Source organism: Pomacea canaliculata, linkage group LG6, assembly GCF_003073045.1.
Source record: "Pomacea canaliculata isolate SZHN2017 linkage group LG6, ASM307304v1, whole genome shotgun sequence".
Classification (NCBI taxonomy): domain Eukaryota; kingdom Metazoa; phylum Mollusca; class Gastropoda; order Architaenioglossa; family Ampullariidae; genus Pomacea; species Pomacea canaliculata.
This window is the reverse complement of record NC_037595.1, coordinates 28,163,184-28,189,719: the sequence shown is the minus strand read 5'-3', so window position 1 is coordinate 28,189,719 and position 26,536 is coordinate 28,163,184. Positions and strand designations below refer to the sequence as shown.

The following is a 26,536-nucleotide window of genomic DNA, read 5'->3' as shown; positions in this document are numbered from 1 at the left end:
CTTTTCCGTATGGAACTTTGGTGGTCACGCATGATGGTCTTAAGCCTGTCCTCCACTTACCTCTTGACAACACCAACACAAAGCCATTGTGTCAGGGGCCTTCAGCCAGCCCAAGCGTGGCTGCACAAAATCTTCCGAGTGCAGCTCCGGATGCGTCCGTGAAACAGAAGAAGTCCTATAAAAAGACACGTACCGACAGTTCTCTGAAAAGCACTGCCTCGCCACAAGTCCCTTTCCACCGGGCGCATGCTCCGTTTCCCTGTCGTCATCAGGCAGATCGTCCAACTCTAAGGAGCAGACACTAAGGTCGTCACGTGACACTTCCGTGCAAACCAGCACTTCATCAAGCGTCTGGCCGATACAGATGTCCACGTCTTCACCTTTTTACTGCAGTGTCTCTGGGATGAACAAGGTGAGACTACCTCCTTCCCAAATTTCACTGGCTTCCGTTGTTCTTTGTTCTACATCTTTGTGACTATTTCGTCATCTTGTTTCAGCGCAGTGAGTCCGCCTGTAGCTGAGCTTAATAAATTCTCACTTATTATTATCAACTTGTTAAAATTCGAAGTACAAAATTAATAATATTATTTCTTTAGCTTATTTTTCAAAGCTAACTATATCAAGTACTTTTTTGTTAGTTGCATACAATGACACCCAAGGAGACTCAGCTATGATGACCGGAGTCACATACTATCTCTCGTCTTCACATACAACATTGTTTTCGAAATTTCTTGTATAATCTTTCCTTTTTTGAATCAACCGTTGTATGCAGACACGAATGAATAACGTGTTTTGTGGATGAACAGGTTTCTGCAGCTCCTTCACAAGTGATACCAACGACCTTTAGCATTTCAAGCAGTTTCACACAACTGGAAATCAAACCGCATGAATGTGACCAACAATCGAAGGAAGGTAAAGTTCTTTTGTCAAAAGAAGCATAAAGCTAGCTTTGCAGTTAAAAATCACACACACATATTCTCTCTTGCCCAAGAAGAAAATATTAAAGAATATACAAACGTTAATATCAACTATTTGTTGATGTTTAACTCTTTTTTACAGACCTCGCGCTTTCTCCAGAGCATCTAGAAGACTTTGAGGAGCAGCCTCTCCAGTCCAAAGGTTTGCTGACTACTGTCCTCATCCGTCAAGATTACATCGTTCACGATCTATTTCTCGTCTACAAAGACAACATCGACGACATAACACATATGAACTTCATCTTAGTTGACGGCTCCGCACACACCAAGGAAGGTCAGGAGGTTAAAGAAGACGGTAAGATGGGCACGAGGATTTCCCTGAAGGGGCTGCTGTCCAGGTTCTGGAAGTGCTGCAGCGAGCTTTTCTTCGAAGGCGACGAGCAGAAGGTCCCAAAGACCGAAATATCGGCGGCAGATGCGGAAAATGTGCCATACAAGCTGGGCAAGATCCTTCGGCACGGCTTGATGGCCTGCGGGTATTGGCCAATCATACTGTCCATCCCCTGCGCCGTCTTCATCCTCACGGGCAAGCGGTGCTCGGAGTCCCTGCTTCACGACTGCATGCGCAAAGTCATGTTTGAGTTCGAGGTCAAGGCCTTGGAAGATCTGCAGGACGCTGCGGCCCACGAGGGAACGTTTGCGGACGGAAAGGGCCCACCAGTACATCCCTTCGACGTGGTCAAGATGGAGGAAAGAATGTCCCTGGTGCTGCGGTTGTACGGGGGTGAGCACTGCAAGGTGCCCGAGAAACAGGAGATCGGGAAGTTCATGAAAGAGCTGGCCAGCTACTATCTGCACTTCCGCCCCTACTGGTGGTTGCGGGAAATGAGGAGAGGATTCCTGTCGCTAGAGACAAAGACCACATGCTGTTTGTCGTGGAGGCCAAGGTGCTGGAACTGTACCACAAGCTGGAGCCCACCCCACAAGCCATCCTGAAACGTGCTGTCTTCAACATGTGCACAGACAAGGAAAAGCAGAGAAAAGAGAGGCGTGCCAAGTCGTACCTGGAGCGCAGTCTCTTCCGCTTTACACGGGAGGACCTGTCGTGCCTGTTGCTGGAGTGGAGCGAGGCTGACTGCCTCCTCAACGAAAAATACTACGTCACGTTTACTACCGCTAAAGATACCGACACCGGGGCAGTACTGTTCCACTCGGGGAGCTGCACCCTGATACTGGCTACCTCGTGGCCGTCTTTTGACCTCTTCCACTCCACGTTGAAAAGTATGATTCGTGGGCTGTCTGAAGGATAACATTTTGTTTCATTTTGGCGGCTTCTTTGTCCAGTACCAAAACCTGTTATTGAAAGACTACATCTAGTGCTATAGTCAACACGAAGGAAGAGGACACACTATAAACATATCGATGATAAATTTAACAATTTTTTTAATGTTTGACATTAGTGGAGACGGAATGGATAAGCATGGTAAGTGCGGAAAGATATTTCTAAAAACGAAATCTAGTTACTAATCAGTTCTGCGATAAACAGACGATATACATTTAGCTGAGAGCAGAAAGCTGGTTTCGTGACACGTTCGCTTCTCACATGCTGTATAACAGGTAATTTGTACTGCAATAGAATCTGGGATTCTAACATCAAGGTGGCATCAAACTGAAAGGAAGACACGAGGATCGACAACAACAATGTTTTCAAACTAGATAAGTTTTCCAGTTCGTTTAATAACAGGAAAAAACATCATTTGAAAGCTACAACAACCTGTAGGAGAAAAATACTTGTTTTTCTTATCTTGGAATGAGTAGCTTGTGGAAGTAAACACAGAGGTAAAGACAAAGCATGAAGGTAGTAAGTATGCCACTGGTTTTAGAATGCTGATAAATGTTCCACCCCGCTCCTACTTCCCGAACATACGTGGTTAAGATGTTTCTTGTTTAAAATAATTGTTAACTATTGATACTAATATTCATACTTTAGCATTACTAACAGTTTCAGAAAGATTTTTTAATAAATTTTTCTGTACAATTAAGAGCTAGAAAGGACCACACCTTATCCAGAATTTCTCCTATGACTATTTTCCTGTAAACTTGGAAGGCCCTTTATGTCTGCTCATTAAGAGATGATCGCTGTTACACCTTGAACAGTCTGTACAAATGTTTTATTTCTTTAATTTGGGATAAATTTTCATTAGTTCTATGTAGAATTTCTTTAGTCAATAAAGAGTTGCTCAACATAATTAAAATCATTAAAAAAAATTCAAAGCTTTGACTTTTTTTTTAAGCACGAAACAAGACATTTAGAGGGTTGTAAGCTGAATTACGCAGTGAAGGAGGGGATACATACATAAGATTATATATACATGTATATAGAAAGAGAGAGAACACATTCCTACCACGCCGAGCACATACCAAGTTTTCAAAACCATTACATACACCCAGGCACACGCAGAGTGGGTACCTGGAGCGAACCATCGACAGTCAGCCGTGTAAGATGTTACATAAAAAAAAGAGCTATTGTAGAGATGAGATTCGACCTCACGATCCTGATTTCCTTTGCCGTGGTTACAGACTGCGCCACCGCCAACCACCACGCGCATCGTTTGTATCGCTATGAGCTGCAGATGAGCTGGGATCAGCTAATACCATTTTCGGTATCATTGTGTCATGGTTTTTTTTTTTCTAAAAGAATTAGAAACTTTCCTTTGTGTTTAATCTCAAAAGACTTCGTATCTATTCTTTGTCATGAGTATGCTTGTGAATGTGCGAAGGTAAGAGAAAAGTATACCACTCTGGGCTCACTTTTCTAATAAGGATTTTTTAAAAAGTAGAAGGTGAAGAAGGAATTGGATGAAGACTTTGAAAGAAGGAAAAACAATTATTACAATTGTCAGTTTTGAAAAGGTTAGTTTTCTTCCAATATATGATCTAACCGCGATTTTCTACCTTTCTTGTTGAAGATCTCCAGCTGTTTAATGAAATCAGATACTTTCGATTGCAATTCCGAATTGTGTTTGCGCAAGTTCTCCAGCACTTCCGTTTTTGAGTTGCCATTTGAAGTCCGTTGTGAGTAAACGGACACTTCCTCAAACGGATCGATCTTCAAACTGCACAACCTTTCAAGCTCACGCCTCGAACGTGGACGGCGCACCATTGTTCCGTCGGAGTTGCCGTAGAGTCGTTTGGAGAAACTTCCAGGCGGAGCGGAAGTGGCACGCCGCGCGTTTAATGACGACGCCGCGGCGGCAACATAGCCACAGTCTGCTGGCGCCCGGTAACTGCCTGGCCGGCTGTGCGGCTGGACGACAGTCTGGACGACCTGCTGTCGGCACGCGGTCGGGGCGGATGCTGTCCGCAGACCGTTGGGCGAGTCCATGGCCATCTTGATGGTGGTCGCGTTGTTGCCCTCTCCCAAGCAGGGCTTGCTGCCTCGCCGTCTGACCACATTGAACAAGTTCTTGGCACTGTAACGGTCCCTCTCCTTGGCGATCCTTCGGTCCGACGACGTGGACTTGACGAGAACAGTTGTTGCCCCAGCCTCGTCCTCGCTCTCCGACACGCTGTGCTTCCTCTGTGGCGCGCGCATCTCCTGCGGGAAAACGTCGTTGGAGGACTCGCCTTCTCGACTGCTCACCGTTGTCTTGAGTCGGAGGATCTTGTCAGCACTGGCTCGGGCCACTTCCAGTTCCTCGTCTCTGTCGCATTAGTCTCCGCCTCTGTGCACGATGAAGCTCTGCCAAGTGCTCGAAAAGATCAAGGTCGAGCTGGTCGTTTTCTCTGTAGGTGTCGCTGTAATCTAGTTTAACTGGCAGCTCGGCCTTGTCTGAGCCCACAAAGCTCTTCTGCCACGTCGTCATTGCGCTGATAGCTTTGTTGTAAATCAACAAAAAAATAAAAATTGTGAAGCAGAAGCAACCCTCACAGATAGTTCTCAGACTCCATTCTTGAAAATTAAAAAAAAAATGTCTGTGTGGATAAAAAAAATATGGCTCTCAGTGGATTCGGTTGGTATCTAAAATCCATTCCTTGAGTATTGGCCAAATTTGCTGAGTTATTTGTCTTGATTATCTGAAGTTCTGTGCCACTTAGTTTCGCTGAGTGTCGTCGGATTTTATGATGAATACATATCGAAATCCTTCCAACTGCAACTTCCGTCTTGTGAGGACGCCGTCTGTAACAAAAGACACCTGCCCTGATCACAAGTCATGACTTGGTATAAACACACTCACACACACACATACAATGAAACTGGCACAAACAATGAGCAAGAGCTAGACAGGTGTCTCGAAAAGGACAACATGAAGCTCCGTGTTGTGCTTGAAGAAGTGGGTGGGTTAATAACAGTTTCGTGGAGTTTTAAGACTTTTTAACCGAGAAGACACCCTCGCGTAGCTTTTCAAACCTTCACAGCTGAGCCATGCTTATCTCCTCAAGTCTACAACATATAATTTTCTCCCGAGAAACATTCGGCAGGGCAACGATGTTCTAACACTCTACACGTATAAACGATTCCTTTTGGTGCACTGCGTATTCATGATTTTAAAAATCTGAATATCACTCGTGAAAGCCTAGCAAAATAATGGTCTCGATCCTGGACAGAACTCACAATCCAATTGCCATACTGACAGGTTCATTTCGCATACCTTACCTTATCTTTACTACTAATTATTCTCATAGTACTCAATTACTTCAATTACTTAGTTTATTATTTCCCTCGTAAGGGCGAGGGCTAAATGGAAAAAAAAGCATTTTCTTGCTCATTTTACCTCTCGTTAATAAGAGACATGTCATTTCATTGTTCATAAAAACTTAAAGCATGTTAGAGAATTTTGTGAAGCCTCTGCCATCCTACCTTGTCACAAGTGCTGAAGCTCGGTTAGCGCACTATCGTAGTGATCGTCACAGTGCTCCTACCATGAACTTCCATGAAAAACCAGAAATAAATGAAGTGATCAAGAAGGCGACATGAGTATGTGGCCTGGCAGTCACCACTCAGGCTTTATATACACTCGCTTTCAATGGTCTCTCGCTACCTCCTCAATACTTAATAACATCAGCGACACTTGCTCTGTGATGGCGCTCAATAAACATAAGGGTACCTGTCCTGTGTTCTCTGCCGTCTGCTAACACCCTGATAAAGGCTAAACGGTTGGGACTGGTATTGATTGCGTACTTCATGACTCGAGACCCAACCTGGGTAGACTTCATACACTAGTGCGAGCTATGTAATCAGGAATAATGGAGCCCTTTATTATGAGTTCCAATCAAGCCTCTTGAGAGACCTGGTTTTTATAATTTTTTATTGACTCCACGAACTAGTTTTTAAAATCTCATAATATAGTTATTACATGTCACAGTGTAAGGTTCACTGGTCATACATCGCAAGCAATTACAACACAGTCGCTACAAAAGCATTCTGGGTGATAATGGGGGGGGGGGGAATTTTCGTTTTAAGTATATTGACTGAACACTGTTGTCCCCCTCCCTTTACTCCTTAACTGTTGGCAACTGACAACAAAATGTATTGAAAGAAATTTTCCTGCTGGCTTGTTTGACACGAATATAACATAATGGATGTTTTATGGGAAGTCGGGAGAGAAATCATTCTAAGGTTTCAATCTTTAAAAAAATATCACGATATTATTACAACTCGTGCAATTTCCTTCCTTGTCATCAAACACCAATTCCCCAAGACATTCCGCAGTCTTCTGTTCCATTAGTTTAACAACCTTAGGATAGTCGAATTTCCATCATAAATGTAAAAAGGCCATGTTTGTAATAGTGTCAAGAATAGTATTCGCAGAATGAAGACATTCTAACCTGGGGGAAAGAAGATGAAAAATGGAAATGACTTGGACTGGGTTGCAAGTTTTCTGAAGAAATACGAGTAAGTGATTGCAAGCCATGGGAAATTATACCAAGGTTACTATGTGAAATTCCGCATACATAACAACACCACTTTGTTGTAAAAATTCATCTTTTCTAACATTACTGCAGGTTAAAATTACAGCAGTAATTTGACACGAAAATACATTTTAAGAAAGAGGATTTCTGTCTTTTACACCCCACACTGTGGATGGTGTTACCTTCAAAACTGTCGTACAGTTCACTTAGAGGATGCGAACACATGTCTTTTCTTTTCTTTCTTTCTTTCTTTCTTTCTTTCTTTCTTTCTTTCTTTCTTTCTTTCTTTCTTTCTTTCTCTTTCTTTCTTTCTTTCTTTCTTTCTTTCTTTCTTTCTTTCTTTCTTGCTTAATGCTAGAGTCGCTGTCTTCCCGGATTCCAGTCGAGCGTGACCTACCAATAAAAATGAAGTGTGTGAGTAGACAACTCTGACAAGATAATTGACGAGTTATGACCGTGCCACACTCCTTTTGCCCGTCTCCATTGCAATTAGTATCATATGCACTCACACAGAAACACAGACAAGCTCAAACATTGTCGAAAGAGCCTGCCAAACTACTGGTTTTTTTAATTTTTATACGGTTTCTAAAGTTTGTCCTGCTGTTCTTTGCATAGACTGTGAAAACTTCAGCGTTTGTTAAGAAATACGCGCAACACCACCACCACCACCACCACCACCACAACAACAACAACAACAACAGCAGCAAAAAGCATGCGAGACTTTCCTCTCAATATTTCATAAATGTTTAATGCCTAGACATGTGCTAATGGGCACCGGAAGACCTTTACTCTTATATATATGTCTTTAAGAGAAAGAGTTTTGTTAGCACCCACCGTGGTCTTCCTTTCTCTCTCACAGGATGGAAGGAGAGAGAAAGAATGTGTTTCTTTTCTCTTCAGTCATCCTTCTCATTCAGAGAAAAAACATACAAAACAGTCTTTAGCTTTCTCAAAACAAATACTATGCTCGCCAGAAGAAAGTAAATAACTCTCAAACGGCAGACAGAAACATGTACAAGATGTCAGCAAGTTTCTTAGCTCTGCATACCTCACCTCTCAAGGATTTGCCGGTGCGAACATTCCTCCTGCTGTTGTCTGTGTGAACAGGCCGCTGTGATCCGGTATCTGTATTTTGTGTTCCGTGTATGAGTCTGGCCACCACCTGAGGCTGGCGGCACAATATTTCTTTTGTTGTGGCTGACTTTTTTCCCCGACTAAGTCTTCTAAAATCGTGAGGTGTGCGCACTGCGCTCAGTTTTCTATCACAGTTGGCAACTGCCAAAGTTCTAAAGCGCCTCAGGTAAGAAAATTCTTGTGTATGGAAAAGATCCACTGCAAGCAGACTTACTGGTCATTCAAAGTGACAGCTTCCTTCTCCTCTTTTATACTCACCTTTAACAAAGAAATCGGCAAAGAATAGTCAAAGAAATCATCCACGCAGTATTTAAATGCAACATTAAATTAAAAGCGACTGTTCGGTGTTTTCAACAATAAACTTTACGTGGAAACAGACGCCGAGCATGTACAGGTGAACAGTTATAAAGATTAAAGACATGTCGAGCTTACTTACTGTCAATTCCTCTTCACTGCTTCGTCACATACCGCTTGGAGGAAACTGGCCTATTCTCTTTGCTCTACTTGTTTTCTTGTTTGGTGATAGCTAGGCAACAACGGCGAGGAGAATATAAAGTGACACTCGATCCCACAGGATGTTCCCTTTTCGTGCACACGTATATCTGGCTTTGGCTTTCTCCACACCTACCCCTACCCCATCCCCACTACCAACCGCCACCGCTAAATACAATCAATAAAAAGCTGCGGTGGTCTGTACCTCTCTTGAACAGAAACTTAATCCGGAGAAATTACTGTCACCTTAGCCGTGAGCTCAACGTAGTAAAGACGTAGTTGACTCGAGAACGTGTTCGCCGAAGGCTACAATCCCGAGGCTTCCGTGTGTAAAGTATTTTCAGGCTGATTCTAAAATTAAAAACTCATTAAGGGTGCTGGGAGTCTGTCTACCACCAAAGTAAAGGGCGGGGCACATATGTCAAGTATGTACCTCCATTTGAAGGCTGGTCAATGATCTCGTGTGAGAGGTGAGCAAGAGAACGACCTACCAACTATTTATACCTCTGTCTTAGTGTAGACCTCAGTGTAACCAGTTATTGATAGTGAGTTTCTTCTTCTTTCTTCTTTTCTATCCATTTGACTGCTTGCAGAGACCTTCCATCCAACATAACCACCCATTACTAAGCATTAAAAATGTACATGAACCCTAAAATTCATCAGTCAAGAATCCTGTCAAATTAGACAACGATCCTGATCTTTGTATATATTCTAAGTTTCTCTCTTTAATGAATTTGCTTTTAGTTAAGTAGTATTTCAGATTCCTTCCGTTAGATCGAGGGATAGATGTTAAAAAAAAAAGCATAACTTTGCTTATTCTATTATTTTGGTAAATAAATGATTTGTCATTGTCATTTGTCTTCTCTCCCTTCATGTATACTTTTCCCGCTTCTTCTCTCTCCCCGACCCTCTCTCTCTCTGTATCTCTATAGCCTTTTAATCTGTCTATGCACTGGTATATTTGTCAGACATTCTCAACAGACCGACATTTAAAATGTACATTTGTTGTAATTTGCCTAATTAACATAAAAAAGCAAGATGCTACATAACTCCCCTCCACCCACATTTTTCGCAATGAATATCGACACCTCATATTGACACCAGGATTAACCATTTCACTGGACAAGTGTCAAGCCAGTCTTCCCTTCCTCTCAGTTCGTATTGGCTGTACTCACTCATGTTCGAAACCTACAGCAAGATCTTCAGATGTAGGGCTTCGACAACTATACTTGACGAGAATGGACGTGAGCGTCTGACTCACGTCTCCATGATGGCAACAAAACATGGCGGCCTCCTTGTACCGTGCAATAGCTGGGGTAAAAACAAAACAAAACAAAACAGCTTTTCGTTCCACTTGACTTTTGCTTTATACATTTCCAAAGTATTACAGCTGGATATACACGTTGATATTTGAGGCAACGAAGACATAATTATAGGTAAAATAACGCATGCTGTCAGAAGAATTCCGGACCTTTTACAGGGAGAGTTGACTACAATTACACACATCGCACGGCTGAGTGATCCAGTAATGAAGTCAATAAACCTCGCTTTTTTAATGCCTTGCTTTGGAACTATTTGGAAGCGCGGGCACTCCCTACTTCAACCTGTGTCGGTTATTACTATTCAGAAACGTATGTACAGCACCTACTGTCCTTACGTAATTGTGATCATATGTTTGTATGGACAGCGGACAAAAAGTCTGGTGCAACTCAGCCGAGGGCTGTATGACACGCTAAGTCATAACATGTTTCTATGAAGTTGAAATGCCACCGACAGCACCGATTTCTCATTTACTGGAATCTGTTAACGACTGAACGCCGGTGAGAAACCATGTAGATGTGTATCACGTCATCGCACGATGGCAGATGTTCACGCTTGGGCGGCGACTCTGTCACCATGGCTGCACGACCCACCCGAGACCACCTAACGACTTTCGCGCCGTTGTCGACGCCGTATTAACGGTCTTGTTGGACTGTTGGCTCTCTTCTGTTGTTTCTGGCGAGTAATCGATCACCGTTGGCGCTCTGTGAACGTAGCTCACACCTTGACCAACCGACAGGCAGCATTATCAATCACTCAGCCACGGATGTATTCGGCCTGCTTCTGTTGAGATAAACCGTTGAACTGTAATACAATCAATATTGCTCGGGTGTACGCTTTGAGTAATTCAATGCCTGATCACTCACTAAGCCGAAGATTATCTTGGGCTCTCTCTCTCTCCCTTTTACATATCATCTACTATTGCTTGACAGCGGCACAAATAAAATCTGGAAAAAAAAGGCGGAGCTTCTTGAAATGTCTGTGTACACCACATTAGAAACATGTCAAAACCCGTACGTAACCATATATATTATAGTCACCTAAATTCTTACACCACTCGTAGAAGTGTGTGTGTGTGTGTGAGAGAGAGAGACAGACAGAAAGACGGACGGACAGACAGACAGACAGGTCAAGCATACGTATACGTAAAAAGTCAAAGATTTCTCCGACAAACACTCGAACAAGTGTGATGTCACACCCACGTGCGCGCAACACTATCACACTCATCTGTTTATTGTTGTCGAGTTAGGAGGGTAAAAAAAACTTCCACCAAAAGGCGATTTCGCATTGTGAAGGTAGTGGTTGGGTCTGTGATTTACATGGAAAAAGGGATGAGCGTGGTAAGGGGGAAACTTAGTTCAGGTGTGAATCGCCTTTCTGTTATGCTGCGGGTGTCGATTTTATTTGTTACCTGTTGGCTGGGTTCAGGTGGTGACGTGCTAGTCGCCAGATCCCTATGTTGCACTGTTCATTTTTTTTTTTTTTAAGCTTAGTATTCTGTTGTTAATTTATCTATTTGGTTTGCTTAAGATTTAAATATACTTCTCATGAATTAAATTTGTTCATATTTATTTACCCCGTTTTAATTTTATACTTCACTTTGTGTTTATACTAATTTAAAGAGTTTGAAAGAATTTGCCGTATATATTTGTGGTTTATAAACCAGTGCGGCTTATTTGTGAAAAAAGAAGACACTTTGAAAAATTTAGTGACTGCGGATTATTATGCAGGTGCGCTTAATAAACCGAAATTTACGAAACTATTTTTAATGGTTAGGCTAGCTATCTTCTCTCACTGTCCTTTTTTATCACAAAGCATTAATACCTTTCTTTTACCCTTTTTTCTTTGTGCTGCTTTTTGAATGGGATAGGTGATCTAGAACGTACTCTTTACCTGTTTGTTTACATAAATCTAGAATAAATGATTACTACTAATGACAGTACATTGTGCCATAGTTCTTTTGGTGGGGGGAGGCAGCTATTTATAGCTAAGTGAGAATTAGTTTTTATGTCACATACCTTACTTTCTTTTGTAGTTCACCTTAACTTGGACTACCCCACTGCACGGATTACGCGCTTAATTCCCTAGGGTTCTAACAATCCTCATCTTGAATGGTTCAAACATTTTTACAAGATACACTAAAAATTTGCACTTCCTTATTTTATTTTTAAACAAGTTCCGACACATTCCTGAGGTCGTAGTTATGAAGCGAAGCTACGTCGTAGCCCTGGGGAACATGGGGAACATGGAAAACTCAGGGACTAATGTCTTTTTTCCGACATTATAAATCGGTGTCCACACCCATCTGATGTTGTTTTATCCCTTCAGCCGCAGTTATAAAAAAGTGGTAAAGATGCCCTGGTGTTTAAAAATAGACCCAAAAACAAACATGAAGTAGTGTGTACGAGGTCTGGACTGCGAAAATAAGACGCTATTCCCTGAGTTCCCCATTATTGCCTTGGGTGAGTGGGAGAGTAATTAACGACTTCATCTCGCATCATAACTACAGCCCCCGGACGCATCCACCCTACCAACCTTTCCTAATCCACCTTTTCCGTGAAACAACTTAGAAGAAGAAAAACGAACACACACACACAACGCAAAATCACAGAATGAAGACAAAAACACATTTATAAATAATTGTATACAATATAAAAACTCCCAAAGTAACGACTTGCCATTAATCGGTCTTTTAAAAATAGAAAATACAATTTCTCTTTGATACACGCTAGAAATATATAGTTTCAATACAATACAAAACATAGTTAATCGCTTTCAAGAAATTATTATTTAATTTTTAATAATAACTTTGACGGTAATAATAATAACACATAAGCGTATATAAGGCATCGATAAAATTCGAAGAAAACTAAAGTAGTAACACAAAAAGTTAAGAAACTTAACAGAAGAGGAGGAAACTTTCACCCAAACATGGAAGCAGCAGACGACCAGCAGACGAGACGTCGTAATCAAAGAGGAGGTAACTGTGGACCACTGTGACGGACAACTCCGATACTTCCTCCCCGACCATCCGAGATGTTATCTTATGTTAACATGGATTATGATTTTAAAGTTAAAACAGCATCAGAACGAGCCAAAGTTGAAGATCTTTTTGATTATGAAGGATGCAAGGTCGGTAGGGGAACGTATGGGCACGTCTACAAGGCAAAAAAGAAAGAAGGAATTGAAGCTGTAATGGAATTTTTCTTCTCCTTTTGTTTGAATTTTGTTGTTTTCTCTCGTCTTTCGTCCTAATTTTTCCTCAATGCTGTTTATTTATGCAAAATTTTAGCATTAAGCTTCTGGTTTCGAATATATTAAACGTTATTTATGTCGAACTCTGGTACATTCCAGAAACGGTTCATTTGGGCCGAAGAGCAGTCAGGAATATGCTCTCAAGCAGATCGAAGGCACTGGTATTTCTATGTCAGCATGTCGAGAAATAGCAGTAAGTTGTAGCTTTTGGTACAAGACTCAAAGTAAATAGAATATGGACTGAACTACAAATTCTTTATTATCATTACTCAAGAAAATATACCTGCCTTTAGAAAAAGAAAGTGATTGTCCATTAAAGCTGTATGTTTAGCACAAAAATAAAAATATATTAAAACAATAAATTGCTTAAAAGCTTGATGGCAGCAAATGCAGATAAATCAGAATTAATATGCGAAAAGTCATTGGAGGTAGTTGTCTTCTAGATCCATTTTCCACACTTTAACATTTCTTTTAGTAGCAGTAATAGAAGACTTTAAGCACTAACGAAAAGCTTTCATTTCATGTTAGTGGGTGTAGTATTAAATGTTATATAAAAGTGAATATCTGTTCCTTTTGTCTATACTTCTCTGAATTGCCCTTTGTTTCAGTTGTTACGAGAGTTGAAGCATCCTAATGTCATCAGCCTACAGCGTGTTTTTCTTTCCCACACAGATCGCAAAGTTTGGCTGTTGTTTGACTATGCAGAACATGATTTATGGGTAAAGACACCCTGCCCAGTTTATACAATTCATAAAATGTATACTTATTTTAAATCATATGAGAATCATTATTATAATTTTATCTATTATAAATGGTCAGTAACTTGTGAGCCTGTAACAGATATATAAAATCAGTAAAGTTTTCATTGCTCTAAAATTTTCTTATTACTGCAGGTATGTTATCAAGTAAAATAACCGTTATCACAATTAGTTTTTAAAGAATGTCTTTCTTTGTGAAGAAAGCAAATTTCACTGCAGCAGTGTCAGAACTTATATATTCTTTCTTGCTGTTGAATTTACATCTCAGGGTATCACAGTAATATGTTTTATACTTTTGCCTATCATTATGCTACATATTAACTATTACCAACATAGAGAAGTTATTTCAAATGAAAAATGGAAATCTTTTGCTGGCAAGATGTCATTAAATGGAATTTTTAAGGGATGTTTTCGCTAAAATCTACAAAATATTGGTTCTGTCTTTTACACAAAACAAATGTAGGATATCAGCTAGGAAGTTACTGGATACTTAGTCTTAGTACTGTAATAAGTTCAACATTTTAAACATGTAATGGTGTTATGTATTCTGTATATTTTTTTGAAGCTGTATTAAATGTTTTGCAGCCCTATGCTGGGGGGGGGGGGCAGAAAGGAATGAGAAAAAGAAGTATTAAATGTTGTTGTGAGCTTTGACTATATACATAATAAAAAGTAGAAGGTCCATTATGGACTGAAATGTAATTAATTTAATTTCTAACATTCAAGACAGTTCAGGTCTATACACTATATATCATTTTTTTTGTTGCGGATTGACTTTTGTCTGTTTTTTTGTTCCAGCATATAATTAAGTTTCATAGATCTGCAAAAGCCAATAAAAAGCAGGTCAATGTTCCCAAGAATATGGTGAAGTCTCTTCTTTATCAAATTTTAGATGGCATCCACTATCTGCATGCCAACTGGGTTTTACATCGTGATTTGGTGAGGGCTTTATAAAATTTATTTTACTTTGTCAGGGCAGAACAATGCCAAAAATGCATTTAGAGCTAATATTCATATAACGTTAATTTCTTATTATTATTCGGTTTATATTTGATTAAATGATAGTGACAGTGACACTGCATTAGTCACGCCGATTCAGTGTTGATTTTGCTTCCCAAGCCTTGTAAATTTCAAGTCATGATCTGCTACTGTCATGCACTTTCAGCATTAAAAGGTAAAAGAAAATACTTGCATTTTATTCAGTGCTCTTTTGTGAATTAAATTCATGTAAGTCTACATATGTAATGTTGTCTGTGTTAGTCTGTTCTGCTTTAACTGTTTGTTACTTTTTACAGAAACCTGCCAACATTTTAGTGATGGGAGAAGGCCCAGACAGAGGTCGAGTCAAAATTGGTATGGATCGAGTGTAAATTTTGTGGGATGAAGCTTGTGTTAAAAGTGCGACATAACATGACATATGTATTAAACCCTAAATGCTTACGTTTACATTACATACTAGGGACATTTAATGACATCTTGCCAGCACAAGAGGTTAATGCGGTGAGAATGAAATCTTGTAAAATATTTTTTTATTTTCCCAAATGTAAACATTTGTTTTGTAAAGTGAGAGCAGATATTTAAAAGCTTTCCTGTGTTAATTTTAATCCTTATAGCACAGCGTATTACAAAAACAACGGCAAATAACTGAAGACTAAGAAGATGACAGTGGGTGATGTTTGTTTTTATTATTGCTGCTCTCAGGTAAACATTAGACCAAGAAACCTATACATTTTTGGAAAGGAGAAATCTTCAACTTTGTAATAAAATGAAGGAAAATCGCCTTCCCTGACAAAGCCACAATTGTGGGTCATTGTGCTATAAGGGTTAAAAAGTATACAATTTTTTGATTAGTGGGATCTAATTATGATTATCTACAATTGTTTTGTTTTTCAGCTGACATGGGTTTTGCACGGCTGTTTAATTCACCATTGAAACCTCTGGCTGATCTAGACCCTGTGGTTGTAACATTTTGGTATCGTGCCCCTGAATTACTCCTTGGAGCTCGGCATTACACCAAAGCCATAGGTGTGTGTCCCACTGTTATAGATTACATTCCACATCAGTAATTCTAAGGGGTATTTATGGTACTCATTTCGCATCAACCCAAGTATGTTAGTAAAAGATGTAAATATTAAGCTAGATAATCTCAGGATCTGATTGACCTGCACCTTCCTTTTGCTTTAGTTTGTTTTAGTCTTTATTAAGTATTATAAGTTGTGGTAGCTACAGTAATTTAGCTACTTTTCAACAGTACTGGGACTTCTTTTAGGATCAGTTTTCTTTTTTGTGTGTGTTTTATTTACTGTTACAGGATATCTTTAAAAATATTGAGCACATTTAGTGAAGGAGAAAATGAAAGATCTGTGGTTTTGACACATTTTAGTTGATGCTTTATTGTAGACATCTGGGCCATTGGCTGTATATTTGCGGAGTTGCTGACTTCAGAACCCATATTCCACTGCCGACAGGAGGACATCAAGACAAGTAATCCCTATCATCATGACCAGCTTGACCGCATCTTCAATGTCATGGGATTTCCACAAGGTGCATGTCTTTTTTCTTCTCTTTTTTTTCTCAAAATAACTCTTAAAAATGCTGTTGCACAAATGTTGAATATTTATCTTTTTCTGTGTCTCCAAATAGAGAAAGACTGGGAAGACATACGAAAAATGCCAGAACATCAGCAGTTGATGAAGGATTTCAAAAGATCTGCGTAAGCAAACAGTAGAAAATTAAAACTATAAATGTTTTATTAGTATTCATCAAGTGGACAAGGCAAAATGCTTATTGTGCCTTTAAATGTGTTCCAATGTCTACTTAAATTTGTTTAACAGCTCTAAGTCTGTTTGAATTTGTTCTAAAATACATGTTTGGTTTCCATGTCAGTTTTTTGTTTTGTTTTGTTTTGGTTTTTTTTTTCATTCTTTTTTGTCTGTCAATCTCATTTCTTTTCATTCCTTCTCTTTCATTATCTTTCCTTTTTTCTCAGAGTTTGATCACCATTTTTAGTTGTTTGGTTTTGGTTGGGGTCTAGGGTCTGAACAACTTGAACCACATGTAGTTAATGCATCTTTGTTAAGAAAGCAGAAAAAAAGACATCATTAAACTTTTTGCCTTTACTTGCAAGTTCCTTTTTGTTTCTTTCAGTTATATCAACTGTAATCTCATGAAATATATGGAAAAACACAAAGTTAAAGCAGACAGCAAAGCCTTTCAACTGGTGAGTCCCCCTTTCTTTAAATGTTAAAATGTATTTTTAGCTCAAGAATTCTCACATGCCTTCCAAAAGCAGAGCTGCTGTTTCTGCCTTTGTGAACATCAATATAGTTATAAGTTTGCATGTTAGTGTGCACTTTTCTCAGATGTCACAATATTATTATTATTTGCAAAGTAATGTCAGCATCTCTGATTCCTTAAATTGTCTGCTGCTTTGAGCTTTTGCATTTGAATCTAGGCATGGAATAGTGTGCTTTCATCAAGATTGATATAACTCACTAAAAGTGTTTGCATCTTGGGGTTTATCCTATTCTGATGATTCAAAACATTGAAAGAACAGAATCCCATGGATATGATAAAACGTACTGATTCTCTAAACAAAATATAAAATAAAAGTGGCTGAGGTGACTTCTCCACCTTTGCTATCTTGCCTGTCTCTAATTTCAGCTTCAAAAGCTTCTAACAATGGATCCAACCAAACGAATAACATCAGAACAGGCGATGAGAGATCCTTATTTCCTTGAAGAGCCACTTCCATCTGTTGAGTGAGTTTCTTCTTTGGAAATTACTATGCATAACAGTCATCTATCTACCTGCTATAATTTTTATATTGGTAGTTTTAGCTAGAAGGTAAATGCTGTTCAACAAGTCTGTGTTTGTAGCTTCAAGTGTAGAAACTGAATCAAATAAAGTGTAAGAAATATGTGTTTGAAAGATTTGTCAGAATGAAATACTTCTGACTATAAGTGCAGTTGAAATTTTTGTTCTATTGTCGGATTTTGTTGCATGTAAATATTTGTAAATGGTATCATCACCAGTGCCCCTGATTACAGTCTCCTGATTTGCAAGTTAAATCTTCATATATTGCTTCCATTTTATTTTATTTTTGTATTTTGTACTTTATCTTTTTGTCTGACATGTTTGTGGTACATTAATCTGCAATCTTTCTCTGTCTGCAGTGTATTTGATGGTATGCCAATACCTTATCCCAAACGAGAATTCATTTCTGATGATGACAATGAAGATAAAGCTGATACTGGGGCCAGCAAGGTAAAAGTAAGACAGCAGCTTATATATTCAGATTCTTAGAATTTCTTTTTATGTCTAGTTTATAGTTTTATCTATTTTACCCCTAGAGAAATCTACTCTCATTAAAATCATGAACAGTGGTGGTGGTGGTGGTGGAGTGGAGACAGAGCGAGTGATATACTTTGTTTCTTGTCTTTGCACACATTGTCATTATATAATCTTGTCTTTTACTGGACAGTTCTTCCACGGTTTTTAACAGCCAATGCACTGTGTGAGAAAACATTTGGTGGGAAAAATTCTACAGTATTCTGATATGGTGCATCTACCTTTGCTAAAATCAGCTGATCTTGTGTCACGTAAAGGTTTTGCTTTCTTCAGCAGCAAACTGCAGGAGGAGGCAACGATCAGTCATCAGCACACAACCAGCCACCAGCTAAACGTGTGAGAGTGATGGCCCCTACTACAACATCCAGCAGTTCCATGGTGTCTGGCGACTATCAGGTGACACACTCTATTGCATTTATGATAACTGTCTGCGGTATATTTGGATTTCTGGCCATGCAGTCTGTATGTTTTCTAGAGTGCATGTGTGGGTTATGTTTTTAATAATTACCACATATGTAACGTTTATGTTATTTCCTGTGCTATGTGTTTTTCGTTTGTTTTTGGCTTTCAGTTGATTAATGCACTTGCAGAATTAGATGGAAAGGAGGTATGTATATGCCACTGCAATATCTATTTTCTGGAGTCGTTGGCTCCAAAATAATCTGGGAAATGTCATGTTTAGCAGCATAAGGCATCTTTTTTCGCCTTGCTTGCCCTGGCTGTATGAGTGAGTCGATGAATGAGCAATCATATGCATGTCCGCATGACCAAACTTGGCAAATTCCAGAACATTTTCTCCAGTCCACACAAGACAGAAGGCAAGAAAGAACTCATAAGCAAGTTGATGATTTAATTGTAGAAAAGTTGCAATTTTTGTGTGGTAGGGAATTTTGTTTTCCTGTTAATCCAACTGCTGATAAAAGATAAAGAGGCTTGTTCCTAAAAGAAGTCAAGTACATTAGTTGGAACTCTAGGATGATTTTTGGCATATTTTTAACATTTTCTGAAAAAGAGAATAAAGATCAAGGACTGCAGTGTTTATAGCTTTGATATATCAGTGCTCTCAATCATGCAGTCATTTTGCAAATTGATTAGTGGCAGAACCTGAAAAGTGTCATCCTACCAACCATTCCAGATATTTTTATCAATCTTTAGAAATATCAGATTTGAGAAATGAACAGCTTTGAATAGGTATCTTGTCATCATTATATCTTTGTTGTGATCATTATGCATCACTGTGACATAATTTATTTGTTTTCTTTTCACAATTCACCAGTTCTACAAATGTAGATGAAAATTTTATCATGTGACTGGAAAACTGTTTTTCAGATCTAAAATTTGCATCTCTTTTCTCAGTTATATTTATAAATTTGCTACAATGTGCTTTCAGAAGTACATCTGTTATTTAAACTGCACTTATTCCTCGATCTTCACTGGCATGTTTTTCAGTTTCAGTATAAAATGAGCTGTTGGTTTTGCATCTGATAATTTTTTTAAATTTTTTTTATTCTTTCTACATATCTTTAAATATTGCTGCTTATATTTGCAGGTTAAATTTTTTATGGCATTCTAACAGTTGCAATTGCTTATCTTATATAGCAATGATACGAACTACTATTTTAAACCAACGTGCTTAAACACACTAACAAGACTAGTCAGTTTTTGATTAAAGGACAGGAGTTTATAAAATAGATAATATAAAATTACATGTACAAATATGACTTATTTGCTTCAAACATAACTCTTTATTCAATAAGCTTGAAATTAATATTAATAGAATGATATAAATTTAATATTTGTAGCTAATAATTCATGCAACCATGAGACAGCTAATGCATAAAAAAATGCTTAGCATGTGTACAGTGTATGTGCACGCATCCACGTGTTCACGTTTCTGTACATTACTTTTATTTAGAAAGTATCATCAGCTCAATTCCTTTTGTCTTCAGATATTGTCCATAATAATTGGTTTAATCTTGTTTTAATCACACAAATTTTAGTTCACAATTAGAGATTTAGGTGATAAAAAGCGAATGTCAAGCAGTCAATCCCCCTTTCCCTTGTTCCAAAAAGAGGCTGCAAAAAGATGAATTTTGCATTTTTAAAACTGCAAGGGAAGCTAATAATGTTTTATATTACAGTGCACATCATGATACGTTCCATAATGCTGAGTTACATGTTTATCTCTAAATAATTTATTGCAGCATCGTATAGAACCATGCTAGGTTTTAGTGTTTTTGATGGCTGTTCAAATGACATGTAGTCAGTCTTTGCTAAGGCTTCCAGGAAAAGCATAGTCTGGGCATAATGAAAATACTTAGGCTACAAAATTACACATAAACAAACCAGAGCCTATCGATGTGTGTAAAGAAAGATTTGGGAGACCATATTGTATGTTGTTTTTATTGTTGTAAGCAGCTGTTTTGTTCTCATTTCATTTAAAAATATTTGGTGTCTTTCAGCATGTCCTTCATTCCTTTGCTGTATGTTTGGAGTCGATGTTGCATGTTGCAAATAAAGAGGACATACCTTAGCTGCTGCTCTTTTCTGACTGCATTTTTCTTAGGACAAGCTAAAGAGGAGGTGTACTTGTTGCCAATTTAAAATCCATTTCAGTGAAATCACCTGTTGAAGTCACTTATGCCCCTTGCTATTTCACTTTGTTTGGACCCTAGTTTTTATCATTTCTTAAGACATAATTTACTTTGTTTAGAGCCCAGTTTAATTTCATTTATTGTAGGGGGATTGAATGCTGGGCAAGACATAGGACTGAAATAAGAAGAGTATCCTAATGTAAAGTCTCTTTAAAAATTAAAAAAGAAAAGTAATAATAATGACATTATCTGATGAATAGTAGCTGTCCACTACAGCAAATTTCAGAACATCTTTGGGTTGTAATTTAACGAAGGGAAAAAGTATCTGCAGGACCAATACCTTGCGGTCACCATGTGATATCAGAAAATGTTTATTTTTCTGAAACATCTAAACCTTGGTCTGCCAACATCTGTTAGATTTGGCTTTAAAATTCTATTTTATTGGTCTGCTAACAAAATGAATAAATTTAAGATTAGTTTAACAAACGAGGCAAGTAAATGACTTTTGAAAAACAGAATGACGGCCCACACCATGTTAAATCTCCATGTGATGGTGAATACATATTTTTTAAAACGGCATAGTGACTTGTATACTTCCCCCAGTAATTTTTTATTTATAAGTTTTTCATAAAATTTGGTTTGGCTTGCATGTTTTTTAGTTTTTCTTTTCAAGTTTTGAGGTTCCAAGTTTTCTCATATGAGAAGTGCAATATTATATTAGAAACTGATTGAAATTGAAAAGTGAAGATTTCAATCTGCTTGGTTCTTATATGTGAGACCGGTCTAAGAACAGATTTTTATTGAAAAAGGCCATCTCCAACTCCAGTCCTTGATAGTGATATGATAAATCAAAAAGTGATGCATAGGAATGAGTCCTTGATACATCAGTGTACAGGTGATACAAATGCAAAATTTATGTGACTGTGTAGACAATAATGCATAGTTTGTATGGTATGGGCCATAGTGCTTGCTTCACTGTGCTTCTGTTTTTGCAATGTTTCAGATGTCTTTGAGACCTGCAAATGCAAATCCTTTATGGGTACCCGTATTCTGCTTTTACTCTTGTATTGCTTGCATGCATTCCTTTTTCAGTTTGTTGATTTTTGCAATATCTGCATCACATTTTTTTAACCTACCTCTCAAGCATGCTGTGTGTATGTGTTAATGTGTTGCATTTAAATTACATTAATATTTTTAACTTTAAGAATTGCGTAAAAGAAGGGTACACTACATATATGATGATTATGGAAGAATAGTGCCAGATCCTAGAATCGCTGATACCCAGATTCCTTCTCACCCCCCCACCCCTGCCTCCCCCATCTCCACTTCCCCCCGTATTCTTCCGCTTGTTTTCCCATCATCTTTGCTTTTCCTTTTAGTCCATATTTAATACCCTGACTTTTTAATTGACTCTTTAGTAATGCAGGTTGATAAATTGTAGAATCATTTAAAGGCAGTGGTTAAAGCTTTAGTTATTCTGAAGTGGAGTGTAGTAGCCCAGATGTATATTTGACATGAATCAGGAGAAATTTCATAAATACTGCTGAGACTTAAAGACACTTCCATGTTTGTTGCTGTTCTCTCTTTTATTTCTCTTTTTCAATCCTGTTTTATTTTTGACTATCAGCTGTTGGTAATTTTCGTTTTATTTTCTTCTTCAAGTCTGATAGGCTGGTGCTGAAGGTGGAAATGGTGGTAGCTGCTAACACATTTATTTGTCTGTCAAGGCTGTTTTCTGCTCATTGTGTTCTTTGTGTGGCCCTAATAATAATAATAAAGTTAACCCTTTAGACACTTGGGACTGTTTCACTGCATGCATGTAGTCCTCATCTCATCTCAGAACTTTCCGCTGTACACTGAACAGCCAGCAGTTGAGGCCAGATAGAAATTTACTAATTTAAGATAATAAACAGCAATTACTGCTGGGGATCTAATGTTTGAATAGGCTGTATTTAGCTAAAATGGCTCATTTGCAGTTGTGGCAAAAATATTACTTGTCCAGGATGAATATGCATTTTTTCCTCAGTTTTGGAAGCCAGAGTTTGTGGGTCCATTGTGTAGCATTCGGCATAAAAAAAATATTAGAATTTTATAGAGATGATCAAATTTAAGATTGTGCCTATCATGTTTTGATCACCATTCCTGCACATCATGGCTGCTGAGCTACCAAGCATCAACAGGAATAGCATATTTTGAGTTTTTGTACTTTTACATTGATAGAAAAGTCATCATTTACTTTCCTGTCAGATTTATTTAGTTTTAGTTTGGGCCACACATTTCATCAGAATATTATAAACTTGGCAGACTGTGATTGTACAGGTTTCTCTCTGCAAGATCACTGTTCTTGAATTTCCCCCCACTCCCCCACACCTTTCTCCTTCAATAATGCCAGCGCTAACCAACAGCACGCAGTTCATAACTGATGGTGTTTATAAACCTGAAAGTTTGTTTGTCATTTTTTAGAAGCATACCATTGGGAATTAGACTGATGCATCATTGGTTGTGGTTTTTTGTTAAATTCACTTTCTAAATTTCACACCAGCCAAGTGGATAACAACTACCACCAAAGAGGTAGGGGGGAATTTGTGATGGAAGTTGTCTGGTTATGGTAACGGTAGCCTCACCACTGTTTGACCAAGTCTGGCTGCCAGCATAGCTGATAAAATGCTTCTGTTTGTGTCTGTGGTGGTCACAGTCATTGCACAAGTTTTGCGGGTGGTAGTGTTTAATTTTAGAAGAGTTAGTGTAAGAAAATTGAGCTCTTTGATATCATTAGCATGAAAAAGGTAGGCAGTAATGATGCAGTTTGACAGCATAAATTGCTTATCTAGTCTGTCGGTTTTATACACATTTACATATTCATGGACATTTAACATCCTAAAGAAATCAGCCTAACATCTAATTGTAATCACAATAAAAATTTAAAATCACAGATAGATTATGTATGAATCCCTATTTTATTTACTACTGCTTATATAATATGTAAAATCTTCATGTTTAAATATTGAGGAATACTGCAAGGAAGAGACAGAAGATCTATCAGGTTATGTACAAATTTATTAGCAGGTTGTGCATCTTATAATGTGTATATTATTATGTTATCTCAGTATGTGTGTGGTGCACATGCATACGTGTGCATTTATGTGTATGCATGCATGGGTGCTTACAGATATTTGACTTGTTGGAAGAACATAGTATAAAACATACACTGATAACTGTACCTGGAGCATAGTGTAATCAGTTGATGTGCCCTTAATCTCTTTCAGCATGTCCACAACATGCCACCTAACACACAGCAACAAACCATGCCGTTTTCAACAAGTTCTACATCTCACACGTCATCATCCTCCACCTTCCCCCAGCGCATGATGTAACACAAACATCGAGAGACTGGGCTAAGCCTGCCCTGCTTCTGCATGGAGAGAACACGTGTTAGGGTTGCAGCAACACCCTTTGTGAAGCATTCTCGTGGTTGAGAATGCTTTTTACAAAAAGGAGGTTTAACAAAAAAGCAAAACTAGAAATGGAAAGAAGGGAATTTTTAAACAGTGGTCTTAACAAGTTTGATGAAGACAAAAATAAATTAACATGGGTGAGAAAGAACATGGAAGAATAGATAGCAGTTTGTCTTATCAAGAAGTATGGATTATGTGAAATGCTAATGATGGTGTAGCAAAAGTGGTTTTAATTTTATCTTTTTCCTGGAAATGTTTGACCATCAGCCAGAGTTGGTGAATCAGAAGATACCAGGGATGCTGGATTCATCAGCGATTGTGCCTCATCTTGGGCTCTTTGAAAACAAAGCTGCTGCTGGTGCTGTCAGCTAAAGGCCATTAATTATATATACAACCCGCGTTCACAAATGGATTTTTGTTGTTTCCACAGGTGTCAGTGAGTTTTATGCTGCTTACCTGCTTAGATGCCATAGTTTACAAGCTGTGGTTTGTGAAGAGAGAAAAAAACATTTCTCTCTATAATTGTGTTTTCCTGAGAGCAAGACCTTCAGTCATTTCATACACACACTGGACGTCAGTATTGTGCATAATTTGCATTCGTGATTCTTACCTGGCAAACATACCTGAGGATTCAGACTATTATGAAGGAAATGTGCATCATAGAATCTGACTGTAGCTGCTTCTCCATTGGGCTTGTGACAGTAAAGACCAAAGGTCACAGTTCAGGTCATTGGAGCTTGGGAACAGCCAGGATCTTCTGCAGTGGTGTGCAAATCAAAAGCAATTCATTTTGCATGTCAGCGCCACATATGACTGGCAGGAGGCTTGTGGAGTGATATTCATCATACAAATAATCTCAAAGCTGTCTTGTCAAACAGTTTAGTGTGTCCAGTATTCTGATGAAGGCAGTCTTCATTCATAGTTGATAGAAAATGCTCAGTGAGAGAGGATTGCTTCAGGGGCATATATATATACACACACGCTGAACCAAATGGACAAGAAAAGAAATGAAGCTGAAACAGCTTTGTGAGGAGGAAAAAGAAAAGGTTAAAGGTCAGACTAGATCACTAGAAGTCGAGAAACATGACTTACTTTGTAGGAAAAAAACAATTAGCCAAGAATCGTACAAGTACTGTCTTAAAGAAAATAATGTGGCCAAAAATCTACTTTACAGACAGGAGGGCTACTAAATCTCTGTTGTCTAAAGTGTATCCAGACGTGATACAAACTGCCATTGCCATGTTCCCTAGACAAAACTGGAAACTGGCAAAACTGCAAATATGTGTTGTCTAGATAGATGCTGTTCAAGATGAGGGATCCATCCAGTTCCACTGAAGAGTCAAGACTCTTGTTAACTGTGGATTTAGTTTAATATAATTTTGCTGTGGATGGTAGGGCCTTATGTCTTTTTGTTTTGTATTTAAACATATTTATAATCAGCTAGAAATAGTCCTCAGATAAACGCTGACTTTATTCAATAAAGGAGCAGTGATAAACAAGTAGACTGAGTAAAACTGCAGGAAAAGGTTTGGAGAAACATTTCCATCCATGTCATTAGGTTTTAATGAGGAAGAAAGAAAATGTTATTTATTGATGTTTATTATAGACATCATGTCTTAGAGTTAATGTACAGTCTAGTTCACCCAAACTGCCATCCAATGATCCTCTTCTCATTTTAAGTATTTTGAGTTAAAACAAACACACACTTATGTGTGTAGAGCTTGGAGGAGGGTGTGTATGTGAGTGTGCATGCACGAGAAGGTGTATTTGTGTGTGTGCGTGTGGAGAAAGAAGATTTACATGTAGATTCCCATATGTAAAATTTGAAATAAAAATCTGCTGCTACATCTTAAGAATTCAGAATCGGACATGAAAAAAATGGAATTGTGGCAAGTTTGAAGAAGATTGGTTTGTCAGTAGTTTCTGTTTAGAGGCTAAATAATAAGTGCATTTTCTGTTTGCTACCCCTGTTCCTCTCTATCTCTCTTTTACTCTTTTTCTGTCTACTCCACTCATCGTTTGTATGTTTCATTTATTCACTTTTGTCTGCTGCCTCTCTCGTCTCTTTGTGATTCATTTATTTGATGTATGTCATCTTTATAAATGAAAAACTTACAAGTTTTTTTCTCAGAAGACTTTCTCTTAGAGATCAGGCATTAAGAACAATTGATATCACAGGTAAATGGTGTCAGTCTGATTTTGGAATGGAGATAGGCCTGTAGTAAACATTTTCATTTTTTGAGCATTAGAACTAAGTTCTGGCTTCAGTGTTTTGTTAGATTTTACTTTAAACTGTTTTTGTAAGCATCAGAAATGGCCGTGATAGTTTTCCTGTTTACCAAATGCTG

The 26,536-nt window shown here is 38.3% G+C and overlaps 2 protein-coding genes and 1 long non-coding RNA gene across 18 annotated transcripts; 2 read left to right on the top strand and 1 right to left on the bottom strand.

Moving 5' to 3' along the window:
• The first annotated feature begins 285 nt into the window (after positions 1–285).
• LOC112566747 lies at positions 286–2,460 on the top strand. Its single transcript, XM_025243084.1, has 3 exons — positions 286–412; positions 807–912; positions 1,060–2,460. The coding sequence occupies exons 1-3, from the start codon at positions 365–367 to the stop codon at positions 1,911–1,913; spliced, it is 1,008 nt and encodes a 335-aa protein (XP_025098869.1). The 5' UTR covers positions 286–364; the 3' UTR covers positions 1,914–2,460.
• A 258-nt stretch (positions 2,461–2,718) lies between these two features.
• LOC112566748 lies at positions 2,719–11,599 on the bottom strand. The gene is made up of 5 exons (XR_003099691.1): positions 10,643–11,599; positions 9,632–9,767; positions 8,401–8,490; positions 7,884–8,222; positions 2,719–5,097 (listed from the first exon to the last, which is right to left on the bottom strand). It is a non-coding gene; the product is annotated as an uncharacterized LOC112566748 (long non-coding RNA).
• A 1,184-nt stretch (positions 11,600–12,783) lies between these two features.
• LOC112566334 (cyclin-dependent kinase 8-like) lies at positions 12,784–26,041 on the top strand. Of its 16 annotated transcripts, none has more exons than XM_025242458.1 (15): positions 12,784–12,968; positions 13,131–13,224; positions 13,640–13,750; positions 14,588–14,728; positions 15,085–15,142; positions 15,683–15,814; positions 16,190–16,333; positions 16,433–16,502; positions 16,937–17,009; positions 17,453–17,550; positions 17,965–18,055; positions 18,416–18,535; positions 18,711–18,746; positions 21,737–21,772; positions 24,000–26,041. In XM_025242458.1, exons 1-15 carry the CDS (start codon positions 12,823–12,825, stop codon positions 24,105–24,107), a joined length of 1,458 nt encoding a protein of 485 aa, XP_025098243.1. In that variant the 5' UTR covers positions 12,784–12,822; the 3' UTR covers positions 24,108–26,041. The 16 variants fall into 16 exon arrangements, with proteins under 16 accessions (XP_025098243.1, XP_025098241.1, XP_025098240.1 ...); XM_025242456.1 differs by having other exon boundaries at positions 18,413–18,535; XM_025242455.1 differs by having other exon boundaries at positions 17,965–18,061.
• The last annotated feature ends 495 nt before the right edge of the window (positions 26,042–26,536 follow it).